At 42.8% G+C, this 21377-nt stretch overlaps 1 protein-coding gene across 4 annotated transcripts in view; it reads right to left on the reverse strand.

Moving 5' to 3' along the window:
• The window catches only part of SDCCAG8 (SHH signaling and ciliogenesis regulator SDCCAG8), a 117511-nt gene continuing 96134 nt past the window's right edge, over positions 1 to 21377 (reverse strand). Inside the window, exons 17-19 of one of the 4 annotated variants that reach the window (XM_041128478.1) lie at positions 7153 to 7279; positions 5134 to 5219; positions 1 to 370 (exon numbers count right to left, since the gene is read on the reverse strand). In XM_041128478.1, the coding sequence (XP_040984412.1) occupies positions 5154 to 5219; positions 7153 to 7279 (193 nt within the window). In that variant the 3' untranslated portion in view covers positions 1 to 370; positions 5134 to 5153. Of the gene's footprint in view, positions 371 to 5133; positions 5220 to 7151; positions 7280 to 21377 lie in introns of those variants that run through there. The other 3 variants (XM_030035674.1, XM_030035675.2, XR_003926362.2) reach the window with 3 other exon arrangements.

The following is a 21377-nucleotide window of genomic DNA, read 5'->3' on the forward strand; positions in this document are numbered from 1 at the left end:
TAAGAATCCAATTAAGTTTATTGGTATTTCAGTCTGTAAATAAGACATCTCTGTTCAATTATAAAAATGGATAAAAACAGTATATAAAAAATCGTACACATTATGGATTAAGTCCACACTACGTAATAGCTGTTAGAACTGCCTTGCAAGCGTAGTCTTTTCAGAAAAATCTCAGCTGTCTTCCTAGGAAGTTTGGTAGGCTGGTAAGGCTTCAAAATATTTGTGATTCTGTAGTTAATCAAAAAAAAAAGAAAATAGAAAAAGAAAAAGAAATAGAAACCAAGTGAAATTAGCCAGCAACTGTGCCTGCTTTCTGCAGAGGTGTCTTTGGGTGAGCCTCAGACAAGGTTCAGCCAGGTGCAGAGCAGACCTGAAAGATAAAAGAGACAGGCGTGTTAAGTAAGTAAGTAGTCTGTATTGTGTTGCTTGTGTTTCTTATTTGTGTCACTTCAGCCTGCGGACGAGTTCTTAGAAGACAAGTACAGAAACGGTTAAGACTGTGGTAATGCAATGTAAACAAGCGCTGTTTCAAAGCCTGGCTTCCTGCAGGCCTGCTGTCCTCGCCTCTTTCTAAGATCAGAAGTCTTACAGGTAGCAAGAACAAGAGCTATTTGATTTCTGAAAAACAGGATCTCCATGAGCTTTAGACATGGCTCATGTTTAGCAGTAAATAACTGAGCTCTTGTTTTGGGGCACGTCTAAGATCCTGCCCCTTCTCCTTTCCAGGAAGGAGGCAGCAGGTTTGTGCCAGAGAGTGTTTACTGTGAATTGTACAGCGTGTGTGTGGGGTGGGCAGCTGCAGCAAAACGGGAAGCTGGGGCCTGGGTGCTGGTAGGAAACCTCTGGTGGGAAGGCTAATTTGCAGTTTTGAAGCTCTTGCATAGCTATTGTTTGTGCTTCCTCAGCAGTACTTCAGGACTGAATTCAGAGTGAGACATCAAACTCTATTGGAGCTGGGGGAGCCACCTAGAGTTAAGCTACTGGAGTCCTAAAATTTGAATTTAAGAGATGTAAATGACCTCAGAAATAAAAATAAACTTTCTACTTTGGCTGGTTTTGCATTAGAAGACTAAAGGGTTTTGCTACCCCCCCCCCCCCCCCGCCCTTAGTTGGTAAGGCAATTAGGGCTGAGTTAAAAAAGGAGAATTTATGAAGCTGCAGTTCATTAAAGAATTAATTAAAAAGAATAACATGCTACTTTTTGCCCCAAAATACATGCACCAGCACCAACTGCTACAGTTGTGCCTGCAACCAGTGCAAGGAAAAATGAACTACGGCCACAGAAAGCCTTGGGGCTTAAATTCCGTGTTAGTGACACCCAGAGGAAACCTACTCCATGGTGCAGTAACCCCTGGCATTATGGCCAGCATTTGAGCACAGGCAGAAGATTAAAAAGGCAAAGAGCTGCCCAAACACTCACCTCCTGAAGAAGTCTGGCAATTGTTGCTGTTGTGGGTGGCTTACAACATCCCCAACCAGCCCCTGTCTCTGCCACGCAGCTGCCCTTGCTGGCCCAGTTGACAGCCTGGCAGGCTCACTCACTGCTCTCCCTCCTCACTACAAAAGCGAGCGTGCTGAGCTGTACCCCAAGGTAGAGACCCCCCTCCTTTTTTAGGCACCCCTTTTCAGACAGTAGCATTTCGTACCACCAAACTTCAAAACATTTCTACCCTGGAAATGTCATACTGCTATATATGCATCTAACTCAAAAGCTGTCATTCTCCTCTTCTTGTCACCTACAGCCACAAAAAAGGTCTCATTAGCCCTGTCTGTATGCACGTAAACCAGTCAGGTACCAATACTTCCACCCCAAAGCCTTGGGGTGCCTACATGTCTTTCATCACCAGTTACCCAGTGCTAATGCTTTGCAAGATGCTGAACCTGAGCTTGATTGACAAAGTAAGCATTGCTCCACCTGACCACAGCCTGGCCTCACCTGCTTTAAAGAGAGAGCACAAATACTGGCAGAGTCTCGGTGTACCCCACTATCCAACAGCCTGGATGCTAAAGCAGTTCGCTGACTAAATGGACACAAATCTGTCACTCCTAATGTCCAAGTAACTGGCAGATGGTCACTGGATAGTCCGGGGCAGGGGCCTTTTCCATCTTTAAGTCTCTCCTCCTCCCAGCAGTACTTTGGTATTCAGTGAGCAGACTTCTGCAGCACAGACTGCCCAGGTTCCTCCTGACACTCCCTCCTCCCCTCAGTGGCATCTGTTCTAACTGGTGGTTGGGTATTCTTAGGTGTATGGGTTGGAAGTTTTTTGTAAGAAAGAGCAGAACCATGGACATCTGAATGGCTTAATTGCTGTTAACTATACTCATAACGGAAGGGAGAGGAGCCACTAGCTTCCTGTCTGGTTAGAAAGCACTTGGGAGGCTTAGGTGCCTCAGTCCTCATTTGTGCAGCTGCAAAACCTGCGGTGGAACTCTCGGGAGGTAGATCCTGAGCTGCTCCCCAGCTTTGCCCACTGAACAGACACCACACAGGAGGTACAGGCCTCCTACAGCTGCAGATTCACAAACTCTTAACAGCTAAATACTAGGTGATGCAGCACTTAAAGTGTCATGTCAGGGCAGTCAAGACATCAAGCAGAGGTCTACCTGTATCCATCCCCTCCTGTCATAACTCTCATCGTCTCTGACTAAACTCCATCCAAGGAATAATGAAGACTTTCCTTTCACCTGCTTAAAAAACCAAACCAAAACAAAAAACCCACCCCAAAACAACTACCAACCCCTGTCTGTGGAACGTCATCAGCTGCTACAAACACCTGGCGGAGGCACTATTTTTGTGCATTAAGACTATGCCAAAAAGAAAAAAAAAATAAAAGCTCTCTCCCCAATAACCTACAGTCTTCAGGTCTCCTGAAGAACTGTTGAGGGCCATGTAAGGATCAGCCTGAATCACTTCTGACATCAGAGATGGACGAGCTACTTGTTTTCTGGACATAAAGCTCCCCTTCTGTAACATATAATGAAAAAAAAAAAGCAAACGGGGCACTTGGGAGCACGTCAAGCACTCCATTGGCTGCTGGGACCTCACTGAAAATTCGTGCTGATGTAAGAAAACAAAACAACTGCTCAGGAACAGCTGTAATTCTGACAGTACCTCCCACTGAGCAACTAGAGGGGTGAGGGTGGAAATATAGTCATGGGTGAGTATACTTCAACTGCTATTTGAAAGAAAGTCGGTTTGTTCACGGACATGCTCACTGTGAAAAAGACATCTGTAATGAGGGAAGAGATGGTTTTAGTGGCTCAGCCATACGGAGAGCACAGGGAGAGCACGGGTTCCTGCCAGGGAGGGGCTGGCTTGCAGGAAGAGATCTTCGGGGGGGAGGCAGAGCAGCAGCGTAGGACAACGACAGCCCTAGCTGGAGTTAATCCCCAAGGTCCGAATCCTGTCAGTCTGCACTCTCGCTGGCTCAGCTGGCTGGCAACCCCTTCGGCAGCCGGGGTCTGCGAGGGGATTAGCGACCCGGACAAACACTTATTTCTGTCACACACTGATGGACAGCAAGGCAGATCCTGCAAGTGAGGAGCAACCCAGCTTTCAGAAACATACTCATACTGGGTGGGCAGGGCTGAGGTCTCCAGTAATCTCAGTTTAGGTGTTTGCTTGCTATACTATGCTGATTTGTACTTAGTAGTTATATAGGAGGGGAGCTAAATATCTCTTGCTCTCCTGACTTGGAGCAAGTTGCAATGTAAGAGAGACTTTCAATGGTAGAAACTCAAAACTTGAATCTTCAGAAAACTTTCAAAACGAGAGGTGTAAATCCCATAATTAAACTTTTGATTACCTTTACGTGGACCTGAATAAGTTATGCTCTACACCATTACCAAATATTAGTGCCATCTATTAAATACAGAGCCCATGCTGTAAGGTCAGGCCACATTATCATACTGGTCCTTTTTAGCTCTCTGAAAATGAAAATTACAGTGTGAGCATCTTCATCATGTTGTAGGCAGGTAGTTACTCTGAAATAATACTGAGCTTCTTTCAGTAATAGGAGATTTAACATTATTATTTTAAAACCATGTAATTCACTGCCGAGAATGAGAAAGATGTTTTGAAAACTGTGGTATTTGTCTTGGTTACTCCTTCAACAAGGATGTTAAAAGCCTTTAACTCATGTTGCCTGTAAGGGAATTCAGCATGTAGCAGGATCAGGTATTTCTTTTATGATGACTTTTTTTCATTCACTTTAAAACCCAGAATTTTCCTTACAGTGTCAAATGAGTTTTCCGTGAAAAACAGACTCTCAACACACCAGAATGTAGCTAGATTTAAAGACATCTCTTCCCCCCCCCCCCCCCCCCCCTTTCTTTCTTCCTTCCTCCTCCCCCCTGTACAGCAAACACTACCACTAGAAATAAAAATTGCAGTGGAAGGAACCTGAGTTTTAAAAACAAATCCTATGAAGGTTATACGTTTGTCAGTGGTTTTGTTTTTTTTTTCTCTAGGTCAGCTAGATTAAAACAAATGATGCAATTTTAAAATCTGTGACTTTTAAATTAAAGTTAACCCCCCCAAAAGTAACTCTTACAAGGCGATAGGAACAGCTGTAACTATGTAGCAGTAGTGTAACTGCAACAGCACTGCTCCAAATACAGTTATATTTATATAATGTTTCATTCAACATGACACTAGGTTTTATGATCTATTACAGAACAAATTGTAGCCTTTCTGAAGAAATAGAGAGGATTCTGCTTCCTCAGAAGGAAAATACTACCGGAAGTGACAAAACTAACCAATTCCAAATCAAAAGGCAAACACCCAGTGATAAGCCAGACCAAAAAGTGCCTATGGTAAAATCTGAGTTCTTCTAGAAGTTCCCACCTTCCTAAGAGTTGTCCCCCTTTCCCTCCAATTTAAATCTTTAAGATTTTTTTTTTTTAATTCTGTCACATAAACCTGTCTTTGCTGTGGAGTGCTTGTCCTAAATTTTTAAGTGCTTAAAAAAAACAAACACAAAAAGCTCCAACAATTTCAAACCCAAAAATGTTTCAAACACTTCTCTCTTTTGTCTTGAAGTGTTTGCCAGATTCAACCCACATCTGCAAATAGTTTTAGTCCTCCTTTCCTCTCTCTCCCCTCTCTCTATATATAGGATATAGAAAAAATACCTACTTCTGCTCATTTCTCTTTATCCATCCAGGTTTTTACTTGATTCCATCTGTGTCCTGTTTGAGATCTGCATCCCATTTTTTTCCTGAAATATGCAACTGCAGTTACTAGTGGCTTATGTTCCAAGATACAATAGCACATTTAGGTTAGTGTATTTTACATCATTTTTAAAAGATGAGGTATGATTGACTTCTCCCCCCCCCCCCCCAAAAGATTATAAAGGAGAACTCTTGAACAATACAGTAAAATGTGGAATATGATGTCACTTTCACCTTTGATCAACACTGATTCTGCAATTGATTTTTTTTAAAATTTATTTCTACACTAACTACATACATCTTTCTGTAGTTAAAATCTCCCATTTATGGTGAACTGTTCTTTAGTTTTCTTAAACCAATTGTCTGATATTCCAGGCAGCTCTTTTGGGCTGAATTCCAATTCCCAGAGAACCACCGTTGCTTTAAATAGCTGCAAATAGATTTTTAGGACTCATTTTGTAATGATTTTTTTATATCATTCTTCTCTTCTGAGTGTTTTCATGTTAAAAAGTATCCTCTGGAGCACAATTAACTTGTAGTGAACATAAAGAAGGAAGCTTTTGCCAGTCAAGTCTTGATAGAAGTGTAATATCTGAATGATTTTTTCCTCTTTTGTATGATTTTTGTACTTCTGCCCAACTTCATAAAAGCACACTCACTTCCGGATAAAATAGATTATCAATAACAAACTCCCTGTGGACCATGTAAAGTCTGTTCACATTACCAAGAGTGCTTCCTTTAAAACAGAAATGTTAATTTTCTTTTCTGAACCATCACATTCTTAAACTATCTTATAGAAAGAACAGTATGATTGCCCTGAAATTTGCCAGTAGTTACTACATGCTGATAACCTTACACTATCTTGAGCTACCAAGTTTGTCTACTACAACAGGAAATCCTGTAAAACCAAACACACTGACATGATTAAAGGCATAACAAAGTATGGATTTTATTCTCCTAGGTTAAATGTTTACTAAATTCTACAGCTAAAAAGCCTATGGAAAATAGTATGATTTAAATATTTTAAAGTTCTAAGATGATTCACGTTCTGTTTACTGCTAGGTGTGCTACTGGACTAAATTTCCTACACTGAATGTCTTGTTACCTTGTTAACAGAACTCCACTTATCCTGGGCAAACTCACTAGTTTGCAAGTTAGGAAACTTCATGCTGTGGTTGAAATAGTTCATTTACTTAGTCACAAAACAAGGGTTTGATTATTTGATAGTTTTACTGAAAACCTCATTCTGTGCTTGTCAGTTCTCTCTCTTCTTTTTCTGAAGCAAGAAAGACAAAGAAAAAACCAAACCATGCAGCCCTCTCCCAAAGCACTGACTGACTGAAGAACAGTGGCCAAAAACCCCAGCAACAACTGCCCGTGGGAAGCCACAGCCTCCTGGAGACCACTGGAACCAAGAGTCAGTCCTGCTAGAGACGCAGTGCAGTGATTAGTGCTCAGGCAGACTGATTTCATGTTCACCATCTCACACTTGGGTGAGTGGAAGGAGCAGCAGGAAAGATAAATGACTTTTAAAAATCAGGGCGGGGGGGGGAAATCATGAAGTGGTAGGGGGATTTAAGTCTGACAAATGTCAGCAAAAAGCTCAAAGAAATTATCAACATCAAGCTACTGTTCAAACATTAATGCTGTTAAAGAACAGATTTCCCTTTTCTCTGAAAAAGGAACACAAAATCTTCTGATAAGAAAGCTCGAAGCTGTCACCAAGAATAACTTCTGCTGGTTTATTGTTGCTTCAAAACACTTCTGTCATTTAGTTTAGGTTTAAGTGAGACTCGGGTCCAGCTACCAGTCTCGGTTTCCAATTGCATAGATTTTTATTTTGTTTTTTTCAGAAAGTAATGCCTCTTTTAAAACAACAGCAGCAACAAAATCCAACTGCTGAAATAAGACTGCTGGCAGATTTCTCTGCTAAAGCTGCAGAATATTCCCCTCAGACTTTCTTTTCTTTTGGCACAGTACCTGTGTTCGCAGAAACTGCACCTCTTCTGTAAGCAGCTGCTTCTCTTTGAAGAGCTGATTCTGTTTGTTGAGCAACTCCACTAACTGCTGGGCAGTGGCCTGGCAGTGCTTGTCAAGCTGCTGTAACCTGGAAAAAAATAGATAAAAGGGTTGCAGAGTATCTGAAGTTGGAGTTCATGGTAGAAGCTTTGATGTTTGCACTGGCAGGTGCAGCTCCCAGAAGACAGAGCTCAGTCTGGTGGTTGGGCTGAGACTAAAGCATTACTCCTAGGATGGGCATTCAATATGTTTTATCTTCACACTTTAAACAAGCACTTTTAAAGGTTTGCACTTCCAATTTAGAAGCCTTATCACGACATGACAGCAAATTTGCTTTGCCATTAAGTGACATCAGTAAAAACTGCAGGACTGCATCCTGATACCTGTAGGTAACTAAGCAAGCTGCACACTCTGTAGCTGCTTCAATAACCATCTTCCTGAAACACACACACTAGCCCAGATTATAAATCCAAATGCCCCAACCCCCTGACAAACTGGACCTGAAGTGACAAAAACTTTTGTTTTCTGTCCACTGCTCTTTGCAACCTGGTCAATGTTCAAAACTTGTTACAGAATGCAACACTTATTTCAAGTAAGCTTGGTGTTAATTAAGCATGTCAGTGTAGATCCTTTAATAGTGTAACAGGGATTCCTGGGGAAGGATGTTAAGAGTCCATCACTCCAAAGGTCCTCCTCATCGGTGGCTGCAAAACAGAGGGAACAAGCTGGCAGGTGTCAGAAGGAACACACAGAGGCCTTTTGCTTACACTTGAAAAACAAGTGTCCAAGTTGGGACAACACTGCTATTGACAGGGCAACCGCACCTTTACTTCTTTAATTGCAAAAGCCGGTATGGCTTGTTATGTCCCTAGTGACTGTTTATTACTCCTGCCATGAAAAAATCAAAAAGTCTGCTTGGGACCTGTAGCATGGGACATAAACACAAAGAAGCTGGAAATCGTGTTTTTACATTAAATGCATTTCACTCTTTAAATAGAAATGTCTTTAATTAGAGATCCTTTCAGATATCTTAGAAGCTTCTTGTCTTTAAATAACAGTACTCTAGAGAAAAACCTACACATCTAAACACTATGCACTTAGGGAGCATGAACCGAGTCTGTTTTTGTCAAGGTTAGTTCTGGATCTAAACTTTGCACTTGCTTTTGTAAACTATTTCTTGCTCAACATATTGAAATACAGCTTCAGCTGAACAAGGTTTTTAGGTTGTATCTCTTACACAGGCTGTGTTATTAATGGAATTAGTTATACGCTTACAATAAGGCATGTGATTTTTCTGAATCTTTCTACTTTCAGCTCCATGTGGTAATTTTGACTTGTACAGCTGTCATAACTCAGCTAAGCTAATCACTCGGAATATCCACATTCTTAATCAGGATTGTTCAAATAACTGCATTAGTAAACACACTCAAATTTATTGATAAAAAGCTAGGAAAATCTAGCTGAAACAAGATTGCCAAAATCTAGGTCAAAACCAGTACTTACTGATCTGTATCTGCCAGCCAACTTCCTTGAAATCAAACTGCTGCAATCAAGTAGCAAACACTGAACGCCCATATTTCATAGCGTCCTGTTACCCCGCTAATGTTTCCTTGCAAAAGGGATTTGAGGAGCTGCAGGACCATCTCCTGGGGATCAGAACAAACCTAGATGCAGCTAGCTGCAAACAGCGACAGCTGGTTGTAAACATCCAATGAAGCAAACAAAACTTCCGCTTTGATAGCACAGGATGGTCTACTGAATACACACTGGGACGCTCTGTGTCTGATTGCACACTCCCTATACCTTCCAAACTATACCGTGTTGGTACAGGAGCTGTTTATGCTTCATTTCTTTACTAAAGGTGATATCGGGGGCATTGAACTTCAAAAAAGCAAAGCAGAACTCGCACACACAAAACCCCCACCCTTGTACTGTTCTTTGTTTTGTTTTTAAAGATAGTAGCTTTTCTACAAGCATCTTGCTCCTGGGGAGTGCAGAACAACGGTGGTGTTCGCTGGAGGCAATGTCGTAGTTTCAGACTGGAGAGCTGAGTTCTGCTCACTACTTTGCCATTGATTTCCTTTAACTTGAGGAGGATACGTGACCTTACTGCGCTTCTTCATCTGTTGTAAAGACATCTTCCAGTCCTTTATTTCTAGAATACTTACTACTTTATAGCAGTACTGGTAGGGAGGTGTAACTGGGAAGTGCTGTCTTCGGAAAGCCAAGGGAAGAACTCCAGTGCTGCCCTACCTATTTAAAGCCTAAGGCTACGAAATCCTCCTCACGCACGAGAGCCAGACTCAACAACTACCAACTACAGTCTGGATTCAGGCCCTTAGAATTGAAGTTTCTGCTGATTTCTACATTCAATTAATAATTTTCCCATTCTGCTAGTTTTTCAGCCTGTTTTAAGAACAACCATACGGTCTTTGAGAGACCCTCTTGCACAAAATTATTATTGCTGGCAGCTAACGACATAGGTAAGTACATAGCCTCCTTGACCCACATCTCTGCAGCAACATGATGAGCGTTGCCTATCGCTGTGGTAGGGCCCGTTCCAGCTGGAAGAGCAAACGCTGCTGATGCAGCCCCGAGGAGAGGCCCTTCCCAGGCGTGCCTCTCCTCTCGCAGGGAGAAGGCTCCAGCTGAAGAGCCACCGCTTCAGTGCAAGGAACTTCCTCCAGTTCTGGCACCCAGAGAGGAGTCATTTCCAGCTCATGTGAATTTTGCACCAAAACAACACTTTCTACTAGATACTTCCAGGCAGCCCGTGCAAATTTCAAAAACATTACTGGATACAAGCCTTAGCATGCTCTATTGTAAAGCTCTGTATCCTTTCAGATCATGCAAAGGGTGATACAGATAAACTACTGTAAATAGAAAAGTCTTTAATTATGGCAATACTACTCAATTATGCTTTTCTGTTTTGTAACTTCACCACCCACCGTGTTACATTTAGACTGTCCCCTTGAGCAGAGGGAGAAAGATGACAAAGGCACTGAGCTGGGTTTGACTAGCAGGCCACAACTTCACTTTTGTCATCTGTATCTATCTCCAGTGCTTGAGTATAGGGTTAATAACATTCCTTTCTACAATTCTGGGTCATGATGGATAAAAGAGGGAGTAGTTCTAGTCAGTGCAGATCTCAGTCTGTGAATTCCCTAATTCTGTCTACCAGTCTGCTCTCCCAAAACTGCTGCCAAGCTGGCCCTTGGTCCGCACACTGGGACTACCAGCCTGCTCTGGTGCATTTAGCTCCCGAGGACAGGCTCTGGGCCCTCTCACAGTATCTGCTATTACGTGTGACATGTGCAGCACAGCCACACATTCCCATATGCATTGTATCTGGCCTGCCTGCTGATCTCGTAAATGATTCAAGATGAGAAATGAACAGCTCCACCCACATTCACTGTACCTCCCATATGTTACAACTGCACGTCTATGCCTGCCATCATTTTTACAACTGGGTGACAGAACCTTCTGCGCATTTTGCTAATACGAGTGAGTGAGGTTGCATGGTCGCCACGTTCACTTTGGCAACACCACCTACCAGGCAAACGTGTACTGCGTCCTAAGCATCTGAGTGACCACTGTATCCTTGCCCTCCATTCCAAATGAGATCATTTTTCCACCAAAGTGGCAAGATCTGTCCAGCTGGGATGTCGGGTGGCTGCTCCAACTTGGCCTGGGAGTGCTGAAGGACAGGAGCTGAGTCCACGCTCTGTTGTGTTACTTCAAGGCACAAGGTGAAGACATGTAGCTCTTGAACCACGTTACGTTTGGACTACTTACAGGACTACCTGGCACTAAGGAATAAGCTCCCATTTAGTAGTAATAATAATACCTCACAAATAATTTTCCATTAACCACTAAACCAAAATTCCCATTTCTACATGGAGGCAGGAAAGAAGCAGCTTCATGTGACAAGTGGTTCCACAGAGGGAGAAAAAGATTGAGGCATCCCAAGATGTGATGAATGCTTCAAGGTAAACGTTTTGCTCTGATTCTCAGTACTTGGAGCTCATATGCAGCTTTATGTTAGAAGGGCTCCAAGCTACCTTGCTACTTTGTGCAGCTACAACCTGCAGAAGACTACACCTCTCACTCTGTACAGCAGTAAAATTTGGATCGGAAACTGGTCTATGCTGCAGCCTGCCCAGAAAGGAAATGGAAAAGGATAGATAGGTTTTGTTCCATTTCGACAACTATGGGTAGACAACCACTGCAAGACCCTGCAGAAACTATGTGAAACATCAAACCTAAAGCAGAGCTTTGGCACCGAGGTTGAATTCCACCCAGCATAATAACCTTCCATTGCATCCAACACCACAAGGCTGGACTAGCGCCCACCGTGTTACATTTAGAATGTCCCCTTGTCTGCGGCCTACAGACAAAACCCAAAGCTTCCTTCCTTTCTATAAAGACACGCTGCTAATGCAGGGGCACCCACAAGGCTCCTGCTGCAAGCTCCCTGCCCTGCGGGACTCACAGGTCCATTAATCCGCAGGCAACTGCGAGCAGCGAAGGGGAAAGCTGATACAACCTGTCAGCCCTCCTCTGGGTTTTCAGGTTGATTTGAAAGAAATTAATATGCAAGGATCTGTGGGCGGCGTCCATCCACCCAGCAGCGGGAATCAGTCCCTGACACGGCAGAGGCATTAAAAGATTATTTACTCTTTCAGTACAGTCAGGTTACTGATGTAAAACGTTTTCACTCTACTCGGCGGAGCTGAATTTGCTGAAATGGCGCGATCGGATTGCAGCGACCTGCAGCAGCTAAATCACCAAATCCAATAACCGTGCTGCATTTACTGGCACACATCTTAATTAGGTTTTAATACAAGTAATCTGATAACTACTCCTGGCCAGCTAGAGCAGAGCTGTCAGAGCCGAAAGGGCTGTTACCGAGCGGCTCGTCCGGCGCGCTGCGCTGCGCTGCGCTGCGGCGGCCGCCTCCCCGCTGACCCCAGCGAACCCCCATCTGCCGGTTGCCGCGGCAACGGCGGGCAGCCCCTCCTGCCGAGCGGCAAGGCCTGGGCCACCGGCCGCCCGCGGGGGCACCGGCGGGGGCACCGGCGGGCGCCGGGGCTGCGGCTCCGCGGGCGAGGGAGCGCCGGGGCACGGCGCCTGCTGCCCCCGAAACCACCGAAACCCGGAATCACGCGAATGCGTTCCCGTGCAGTAAACCGCCTTCAGAGGAACGCTCCCCCCGGCAGGGTAAGCGTGCCAAGCTACTGGCTTCTTAGGTTGCTCTCGCATCGCTCTTTTGCCTGCCGGTGGGCGCAGCAATCAGAGGCTGCTTCTGGTCACAAGGGGGAAAATCGAGGGCAATGTTGCAGACCCCTGCCACGCTGCGGGGACGCAGCTGGAGGGGACTCTGCCCCAACGTGGAAGCAGTGCCACATTTGGTAATCGGCCATTTGCAAATCTCAAATGTTTTCAACGCGCTGAATTTTAAAAGCAAACGCAGGTTTAAGGGCAAGCTTGTTACAAAAAGAGGGAGCAAACCAGTTAGAAAAGAAAGCAAAACCCAGCAACCTTTCCGTCAGTAAGCTTCTACCTGCTTTTATCATTTTTTCCAGGACATCCTACAAATTCGCTGTCGTGAGAGGAAGCGTTTAAGTTGTGGTACTTAACGGATAGTTGTATTACAACCCATTAAAGGTCGTTAAGTTTGTGTACTCAACTAGTCAAGAGTTAGGAAATGCCAGGGCGAAGGTTTTCTGTGCAACTCCTTCGCGCCTCCATTGCCGCTCCCCTCGTCGGCCTCGCTGAGCAATTACTCACCACGACCCTGCTGAGCAGTTCCAGCCTAAACCACAGTTCTTGGCAAGGCTAAAGAAATCACAAAGAATTTCAGCAGCATCTTAAAACAAAGAAGCATCACACAACCTTAAATACAAACCCTGGCGATCACAGCCAGTTCCTGACACAGATAAAGCAGGCACCACCCTCAGGTAACATCCTGCTATATACAAATTAATGATCGGGCTTGCTTTGCCTATGTGAAGGTCTTGGAAAGCCAGACTTGCTGCCATGCAAAGACTTAAGTTGTGTGGCTGGTGCTTACTGGTGAGCTTGTTTCTGCAGCCACAACTGCCCCAAGCTGCTGTCACTCCCCACCCCGCTTGCAGGGACGGCAGCACGGGTCATCTCTGCTTTCCACCTCAACTCTGCTACTTTTCTGTCTCCCCTTTTCATAGCAGAAGTGATGCTGCCTTTTTCGTTAAGGCAGAAAAAATTATATTCACCACCTCTTTATATCTTGAATCGGCTCTGTAGACAACTAGGACATTTAAACCAGTAGTAAAATTAGTTTTCGTATGAGCAACCTGCATCTTCATTGTAGTTTGCAGCATCGACAAATTCACACAGTAAATTTTGAGGTAACTAAATAAGAGCCTACAAATTTGGAAATGCAGACAAAGAGCAAATTACTCACCAAAGTTTCACTAGTGTCCTAAATTGCTATTTACTTAAAATCTTGAGCCATAGATAAGGACCTTGAGACAACCTTGAGTGATGAGCATCTCGGAGAAGTCCCCATAAGCTCCCAAAATATAAAAGGGCACATCTATACTACCCATCCTTTAACTGAACTCCATTCTCCCTTCTAGCTTCAAAAGCAAACCACTATGATCCACCTTTCCTATGTTAATGAAAGAAAAAAAGCATAAGAGAAAAAAACCCCCACAAAAATGAAAAAAAAGAAAAAAAAAAAAAAGCCTAAGTGAGTAGGAGCTAAGGACAGTGAATGAGCCTCCTCACCTCTGTCACACTGGAAGTCCTGAATTCTAATAGGACACAGGGAGACAAATTAGGGCACATTAAAACAAGTTTCTGTGGCATTTCCCACCCTCTGAAATCCCTATCAAAATTCTGTTGCCACATGAAAGGCCCAGATTATCATTCGTTCAGGCAGAGAAAGAGTGCAATCAATACCACTTCTAGCTTAGTAAGGTAAGCACTTGCCTGCACTACAGGCAGAACAAACTCATCCAACTTATGTTAACAGATGGTAACTAGAGGTTAATATCCCTTGCACAGTTTGGAATTGGACACCTAAGAAGAAAATGCCCACATTTCACCACGAAACCCTTGACCCAGGTGGTTCTCTATGATGTAATCTTTTTTTTTTTTTCCAAATGTGTATAGGTAACCTCTAAATTCCCTCTTACTAAAGGCACTCTTGATTTTTCAACATATTTTAAAGAAGTGCCTATATTACATCTTCTCCAAGAAGATAACAATCTTCACATGCCATGATAACAATTACAAATAGGGTTTAATTAAAAGTTTACTTAGGAACAGTAGCTTCCCCTTTGTTTCAGATGTCATCACTGACTATTAGAATATATCGTCACTTCTGCAGCTGGCCCAACAAGTTAAACAAATCGATCATGTAGGAAACCTGAGCCTGGATCTATTCCTGGGCTTCTAATAGCTCATGTCTAACGTGCTGAAGAGAGAACATTATCAGCCTGCTCTTTAGTAAGGGGGTGTAGCAGCTGGGCTTAGCCAATATGATGGCCACTTTTAGCCCTCCTGGGTTTGGACAGGAAGGAAACAATGAAAGATAATGGATGGCAGGCCGGAAAAGATACGGGTGAAAGCTTCACTAATGTCTATTTCTGTCTGAATCCCTAGGCTGAAGAGAGGCTTTTCCTCCTTTGAAGGAATTCAAAATAATACAATCTATAATAAGAAGAACTCTGGATCAGGTTTGCTCTAGACAAAAATAGTTCTGGTTGCTATTTTCTGCCTATTGCTGAAAAATGTTTAATAAAACAATTCTCAAAACCATTTAGGCTGACTATTAATTGAGTGCTGTAAAATACCTTGGGGAAAAAAAAGGAGGCAGGGCTCGCAGCAGATGTATAATCATTATAATCCTGTAACATTATAGTCAGACTCCAATTCTTTTTTCTTTTTTTTAATATATTCACCTCTGATTTTGTTATATGCTGGACAGAACAGATTTTGCAAAATTTCTCCATCAGGAAACAGAGTCTTGATAATGTTAAGAGACGTACATCCTATCAAGATTTCAAAAGTGCCCCCCTCATGTTTATAAGGATCATTCCACAAGGTACACATGTGCATTACTTAAATATTTCCTTCTGAACTTGTTTTACTAGTTACAACAATTTTTGTCATGGGCTTACTTTTTATAAATGTGGGCTCCATTTTCCCCACTGCTTACTCTGATTCTTCTTATTTCTTTCATTACCAGAGAAACTTGAACCTTTACAGACTGCTAGTTGGTGTCCACGCAAAACAATCGCTATATTCAAGTCAGAGACACTGAGAATTTTTTAATGCAATCTGCCCAATCTGAACTCTTTCCTTCAGAAACACTTTGCCTTTAAAAAGAAATTCCCAGCATGAACCTCATCAGAAGCGACATGTAACAGACAGTACATGTGGTGTTTGGGCAGGCAGCAGAGAATTGAAAAAGAAGGCTTCACTTTTTCTATCCCATGGTATGTGCAGAATGTACATGTGGCCCAAGCTGACATCAGGCATTTGAAGCAAAAAAACCTGCTAAAAGCATCAGCTTCTGTTAATTTACTTTGTCAGACATTGTCTTAATTAAAAAAATACTACCGCTAGAAAGGGTAGTGCAGCTGAGCTACAACTGCTTCAGTTGTTTCAGACAGTCGCAATTACAGACTAACAGAACAGCTTTGAGTTCAGTCCTGCTGTCCTCACTAAGTCCAGACTCTAGCTGCAACCAAGCAAGGACTGGAGGCTCTGTATTACAGAGTATAAAGCTTCTGTTTATAGCTATTAGCACCTGTGTTTGAAAGGTAAAATATTTCTCACTAGTAACCTTGCAAATGGGAGCTCAATAGTGCCGGGTACAATCCTGATCTGGTTATCTGCAAGGGAGCCTTCCCAGTTTAATAACTATACACCATAGTCCTTCAAAATGTTCTTCAGCATAAAAAACAAGGCAGCTATACCGTATAGTTTTACCACTATGAAAATAAGCTATAAAAATATCAAACACAAAGTGTTAAATGTCTACGTAGGCATCACTCATTAGTTCCTTTGCTTAAACCCCATCACCCTTATTTTCCACACCACAGGTGCAAATATGCCCCTCTTTCCAGTTCATTTCAAACAAGTGATTTTGCCTGTAAGCTCTGGCAGGTGATACATATTTGCTTATTTTCAGGGTTCACACAGGGTTATTGTGGTATTCATAAATTACAGTGAAAGTAACGATAGATGTAGGATTTGTATGGAGTGTAGTTTTATGCTTGTGACACACAAAAGGAGGAATGTGACTTTAAACTGGCCACAGAGATAATTTTTCTGTGCAGCATATTCGGATAGATGTTTTCCATACAAGGCCCCATTGCTCTCTCCACACAGACCAGATTGCTTCCATTTGTGAACTTACCTCAAGCCTAGCGTACTCCCCTTCAAATACAGCTCTATCACATCTGCCTATTTTCCAAACTTACTCTGCCTAAGGAATAAAAATGAGAATAGGGGGCACATATTGAGTGAGGATCTAGAGAAATGGCTGGGAAGCAGGTGAAAGGGGGCAGAGAAGCCTAGGATGTGCACGAGACGTAGGGAAGAGCTGTGCTCAGATATGTGTGGATATACCCAAGGGACCTGAGGGGGCTTCAGGCTCTGTTTCTCTGTTTAGTGCTGGTCGGCCCAAGCAAGCATGCCCCCACCCGACAGGGAGCTGCTGCTGTCACGCAACAAAGCACTTCGGACCAGGGCTGTACCCACTTGGGACCAGCTCCAGTCTTCCCAGGTCCCTCGGTATGGCATAAACCAGTTCTGCAGAGACTGAAGGGAGGGTCACAGCATCAAGGAAACACCAGCTGGGGGGAATGTAACATGGAAGACCAAATGTAGGGGCGGGGGTGAGGGTTACGGAAAAAGATGTTTGCATTGAGAAGGGCTGAGAGGAATGGAGTTTCATCCTGAGAAACCAGAAGTTTTCCAGAAAACGAAAAAAGCTAGAGGATCTGAGCAGTATTGTCAGCCCACTTTCACGGAGCTCAGCTGTTGTGAATACAGAGGCCACTTGGTGTTTTGTTTTGGACTACATTAAAAAAACAGTGAATTTGCATGCAAAGTTAGCGAAAACTGCAGTTGCTTAGAAGCACTGAAGGAAAGCAGGGAAGCATTTCACAGAAAATACATCTTAAAAATGTATTAGTACATTATAGACAGTATTACACTCTCTGTAAGAGAGTGGCTATTTCATGAGATATATATATTAGTCCAATTGTGCTCTGAATTTACTGCATCGAGCCTAAAGGCTGAACTCAATCATTGCGATGAAATACAGGAATTTTATTCCTGCTTTAGAGGCAAATATCATTACAGTTATCTTCAGAATAACTATTAACCCCTCCACAATAAGGAATACAACTGCAGCAAGGCAGTTTGGAGATGAGTATCAACACACCCAGATCACAGCCAGTGGGAAGGGTCAATTATGCCTTTCTGGTGGCAGCAGCTTAGCTTGTGGATGAGAATAGCTGCTCTAGTGTCTCTGGAATAGCAGCCCAGGGCTGTCGGGAGTACCATGCGAAATGAGCACAAAGGTGGCTCCAGCTCGGCTCTCCCGTATCACGGCTCAGCATACCAGTCAGCAGTCACCGGACCCAGCACAGGCATCCCACCATGGTAAGGCTATCGGCACTTTCCAGCAGAAGAATTCATTCTGTCCACAACTGTGCATATGCATGCACAGACTCTTCTGTTTCCACCATATTTTAATTATTGTAAAAAATTCGAGCAAAACTATCAGTCTTTTCTTTGCTACCAGTTGAAATAAATATGTTATTCATTTTCTTGACACATCTTCAATGTGACTACAAGAAAAGAAGAGTACTTTCCCCCCCAGATTACATCAAAATGCCTTGCTTAGTTTTGTTAGGTAAATCAGGCTTTTCTCTATTACTTCCCCATGTTCTAGTCTTTCAGCGGTAAGCAACGGTAACAGTTTTATGAAACAAATGTTTAAACAAGAAAGCTCAGAAGTCTTGATGTGCTTTTGGGAGCTGAACATTCTCACTCACATAAGTAGTTGGACAATTAAAATTAAGTGCCTGAAATCACTAGTAGTAAATTAAGAAAACAAAGCTGTGTCTCTGTTTAAAAATACAACCATGGTTTTTGTTCTTCTAAGTAGGGATACAGAAGACAAACACATATGCAAAATAAGAAGCTAGAGATCCACCTACTATCAATCAATTACTTGTCTCTGTAGACTTCGTAACCTCTGATACTGCTGCTGCAGCACAAATACACCATTACTCAAAATTCACTATAGGAACACCTGCACAGAGAAATGCACATTTCTGAATGAAACACACACTTTTGATAATGTGCACCACAATGTTGGTGAACTCACACGCTAACATGGCGCGGAAACCGGCCTGGGTTTCTGAAAGACTGTGAAAGCTCAGCACGCGTCCTGAGAGAGCCCGAGGTCCCCACTGGGGCTCACTGGTCCGACTCCACTCCTCAACAGCCACCGCAAGAGCCTTCCAGAGAGATGCTGGTGGTCTTGGCACTGCTCCTGGTGGACAACTGTCCACCTCACACCTGGCTCAGCCTCGGCTCAGGCGAGGTAATGAACAGGCCGACAAAACAAACCCAAGCCTCCCTCCCAGGGGGGCTACTTTTGATCAGTGTTGAGCAACATATGCAGGCTTGAGCAGGGGGGCGTGCAGGCAGCTCAGGAAAAAGCGTGCGCTGCTGTAACTAAACTGCAGATTAAGCTGAGGACCGCTGTTTCCTAAGCTCCAGATAAGGAGCCTTCTGGAGAGTAAGAAAAAAAACTAAAGAGAAAAAAGAGCAGTAATCATACTTTTACTTTTAAATTATTGTGAATTTAGGCTATATTAGAACAGCATTTGTCTCAGTTTAAGATAGTCTATTTTTCAGCAAAGATCTGCAGTAGAGAAGATGGTTCTGCAGTTAATGGCTTGTTTCTAATGTCTCTGAAACCATAACGTTAGCTGCTCAGCGAGTATTTACCTATGAATGAATATTTGGGCATCCCTCATGTTATCTCCTTACATAAAAATTGTGATACGGGATCATAATGTACTTAAAGTCTCTTCAAATAAAATAATCCTAATTTTATTGAACTCCTTTACTGCAACATCAGATTTTTTATTTCCTTTGAAACAAATAGTATCAGGGAGATAAAACTGCATTTACAGGTGTACCAAGAGGCCTGATTTTGTTGAGACATACAGAGGAATTTAGAGTTCTATTGTGTGACAGTACAGAAACGACTAAAACCTATTTCTGTTACAGATCTGGACACAAAAGCTTTCATCTTGATCCAGAATAACTCCCATGAGCTGTAATGTGAACTACAGAGACTCCTGTAAAGCACACAAAACCCCACCAAGAGCCCAATCCTGTGTTGCTAAAAACAAAAGGAATTTTGCCTTTAATAGGAGCAGGCCCCTTGTTTGCATAAAGAGCAACTTGTCAAACAGAATATGAATGCCAAGCTGGTACATTATAGCCACAAGCACAATAGCCCCAATCCTGTTTTTAACTAAGCAAATCCCAGAGAGAGCAGTTTTCCCCCAAAATCTGGGCATGGGCTACAAATTCAATGAATTGGTGTCTCAAAGTGTTCACGAAGGATGCAGGAAATTTGCAGAAGGGCACAAGCTTCTCATTTCAAAGACAGGGAAACTGTATGTTTTCACTATAAAAAATGAGTGTGTGAAAAAATCCTAACCACACAATAGCTCTCTTTCAAGTATAAAGTTCAAAATTAGATCTCCCAAGTTTCCCATATTTTGAAAGAAGAACACAGAATAACGATCTAAAAATCCTTCACAAAAAACCAACAAGCAAGGATGAAGCAGTACCCGCCTGGGGGCCAATTGCCTCTCCAGCAGCGGTAAGGCTGTTACTAGGCTTGCAGTACCATTTGTTCCATTACACAATCTCCTGAAGCCTTTTACAGAGAGCTAAAACAACTGCCTGTACCAACACGACACATGGCTTTCCATCCCGACTCTTTGCTAATCCAGACGCTCCAACCATCTTTCTTTAAGATGCCATATGGTTGGCAGAAGCCTGTAGATCTAGCAGCACATCTGCTTGTATGTTACTTCTCCCCTCCAACTCCCCCCTCCACACCACAAAAGAGAGAGCAAATAATTATTTAACATGTAACCAGTTAAACTGCATTTAAAGAGGACAGGGATTATTTAGCTCTAGATATTTTAAAAATATAGATTGTCACTGAAGATCATTTGCCTCTCAGTGATTTGAGAAATACAGAGAAACAAAACAAAGAAATGAAAGGCACGTGAGCAAAATGATTGCTGCATTTGAATTATTTAAATGACTGCCATTTCAGACCTTATGCCCGAAGATTTATTTCCTGCATTAGTGTGCCACTGAAGAAGGGACTGAATTTTCTCTCTGCTTTTGTCAGAGGTGAAACAGACAAGCAGACTAGGAAACTATAATACACCAAACCATGCTTTGTTAAGCAAGCAGAGTGAGTCTGTATGCTAATGACTCTGCAGGAATACACTGACACACTGATTTTTTTGGTGTCATGAGCAAAGATTATTGACACTGTTGAAATCCTGGTTGCACTGGCATGCAGGCATCCAGGTTGTCTCTTTAGAATCCAGACGCTAGGAAGACAGGCTGCAAAAATAATTTTGTTTGTGATGAGTTATCATTTGACCATTTATGACATAATTGACTATAACAGAAAAGAAAATATACACTTTGGAGCCTGAAATTAAAAAAAAAGACCTAGAACATAGAAATTATAAGTAAATGCTCCTATAAAACTCTCATCGACCACTCTGTGATGAATAACCATCTCAGTTAACGAAGGACAGGCAGAGAGGGAAATGTGCAAGGACAGACGGCACAATTTTGCAATTCTGTCTGCTGAGGATTTGCAGCACCTTTTGTTCAGAAACACTATTTCCTTGTTCAACTTTTCATGCATCAGTAAAATAAGACATCAAAGAGATAAAAGATAACAGCTCTACCTCAAATGCTGCTCACATGTATTGTTCGTGTGATTATCTGTGCAGAGAGAAGCAGTATGTAGCATAAGGACCGTGAAGCACATGTGTATGCTCTAGCATTTTTCAAGAAGAATAGAAACTAGACATGCATTTGCTCCAAATAGTCTCCCCACA

Source organism: Aquila chrysaetos, chromosome 13 (genome assembly GCF_900496995.4).
Source record: "Aquila chrysaetos chrysaetos chromosome 13, bAquChr1.4, whole genome shotgun sequence".
In the NCBI taxonomy this organism is placed as follows: Eukaryota; Metazoa; Chordata; class Aves; order Accipitriformes; family Accipitridae; genus Aquila; species Aquila chrysaetos.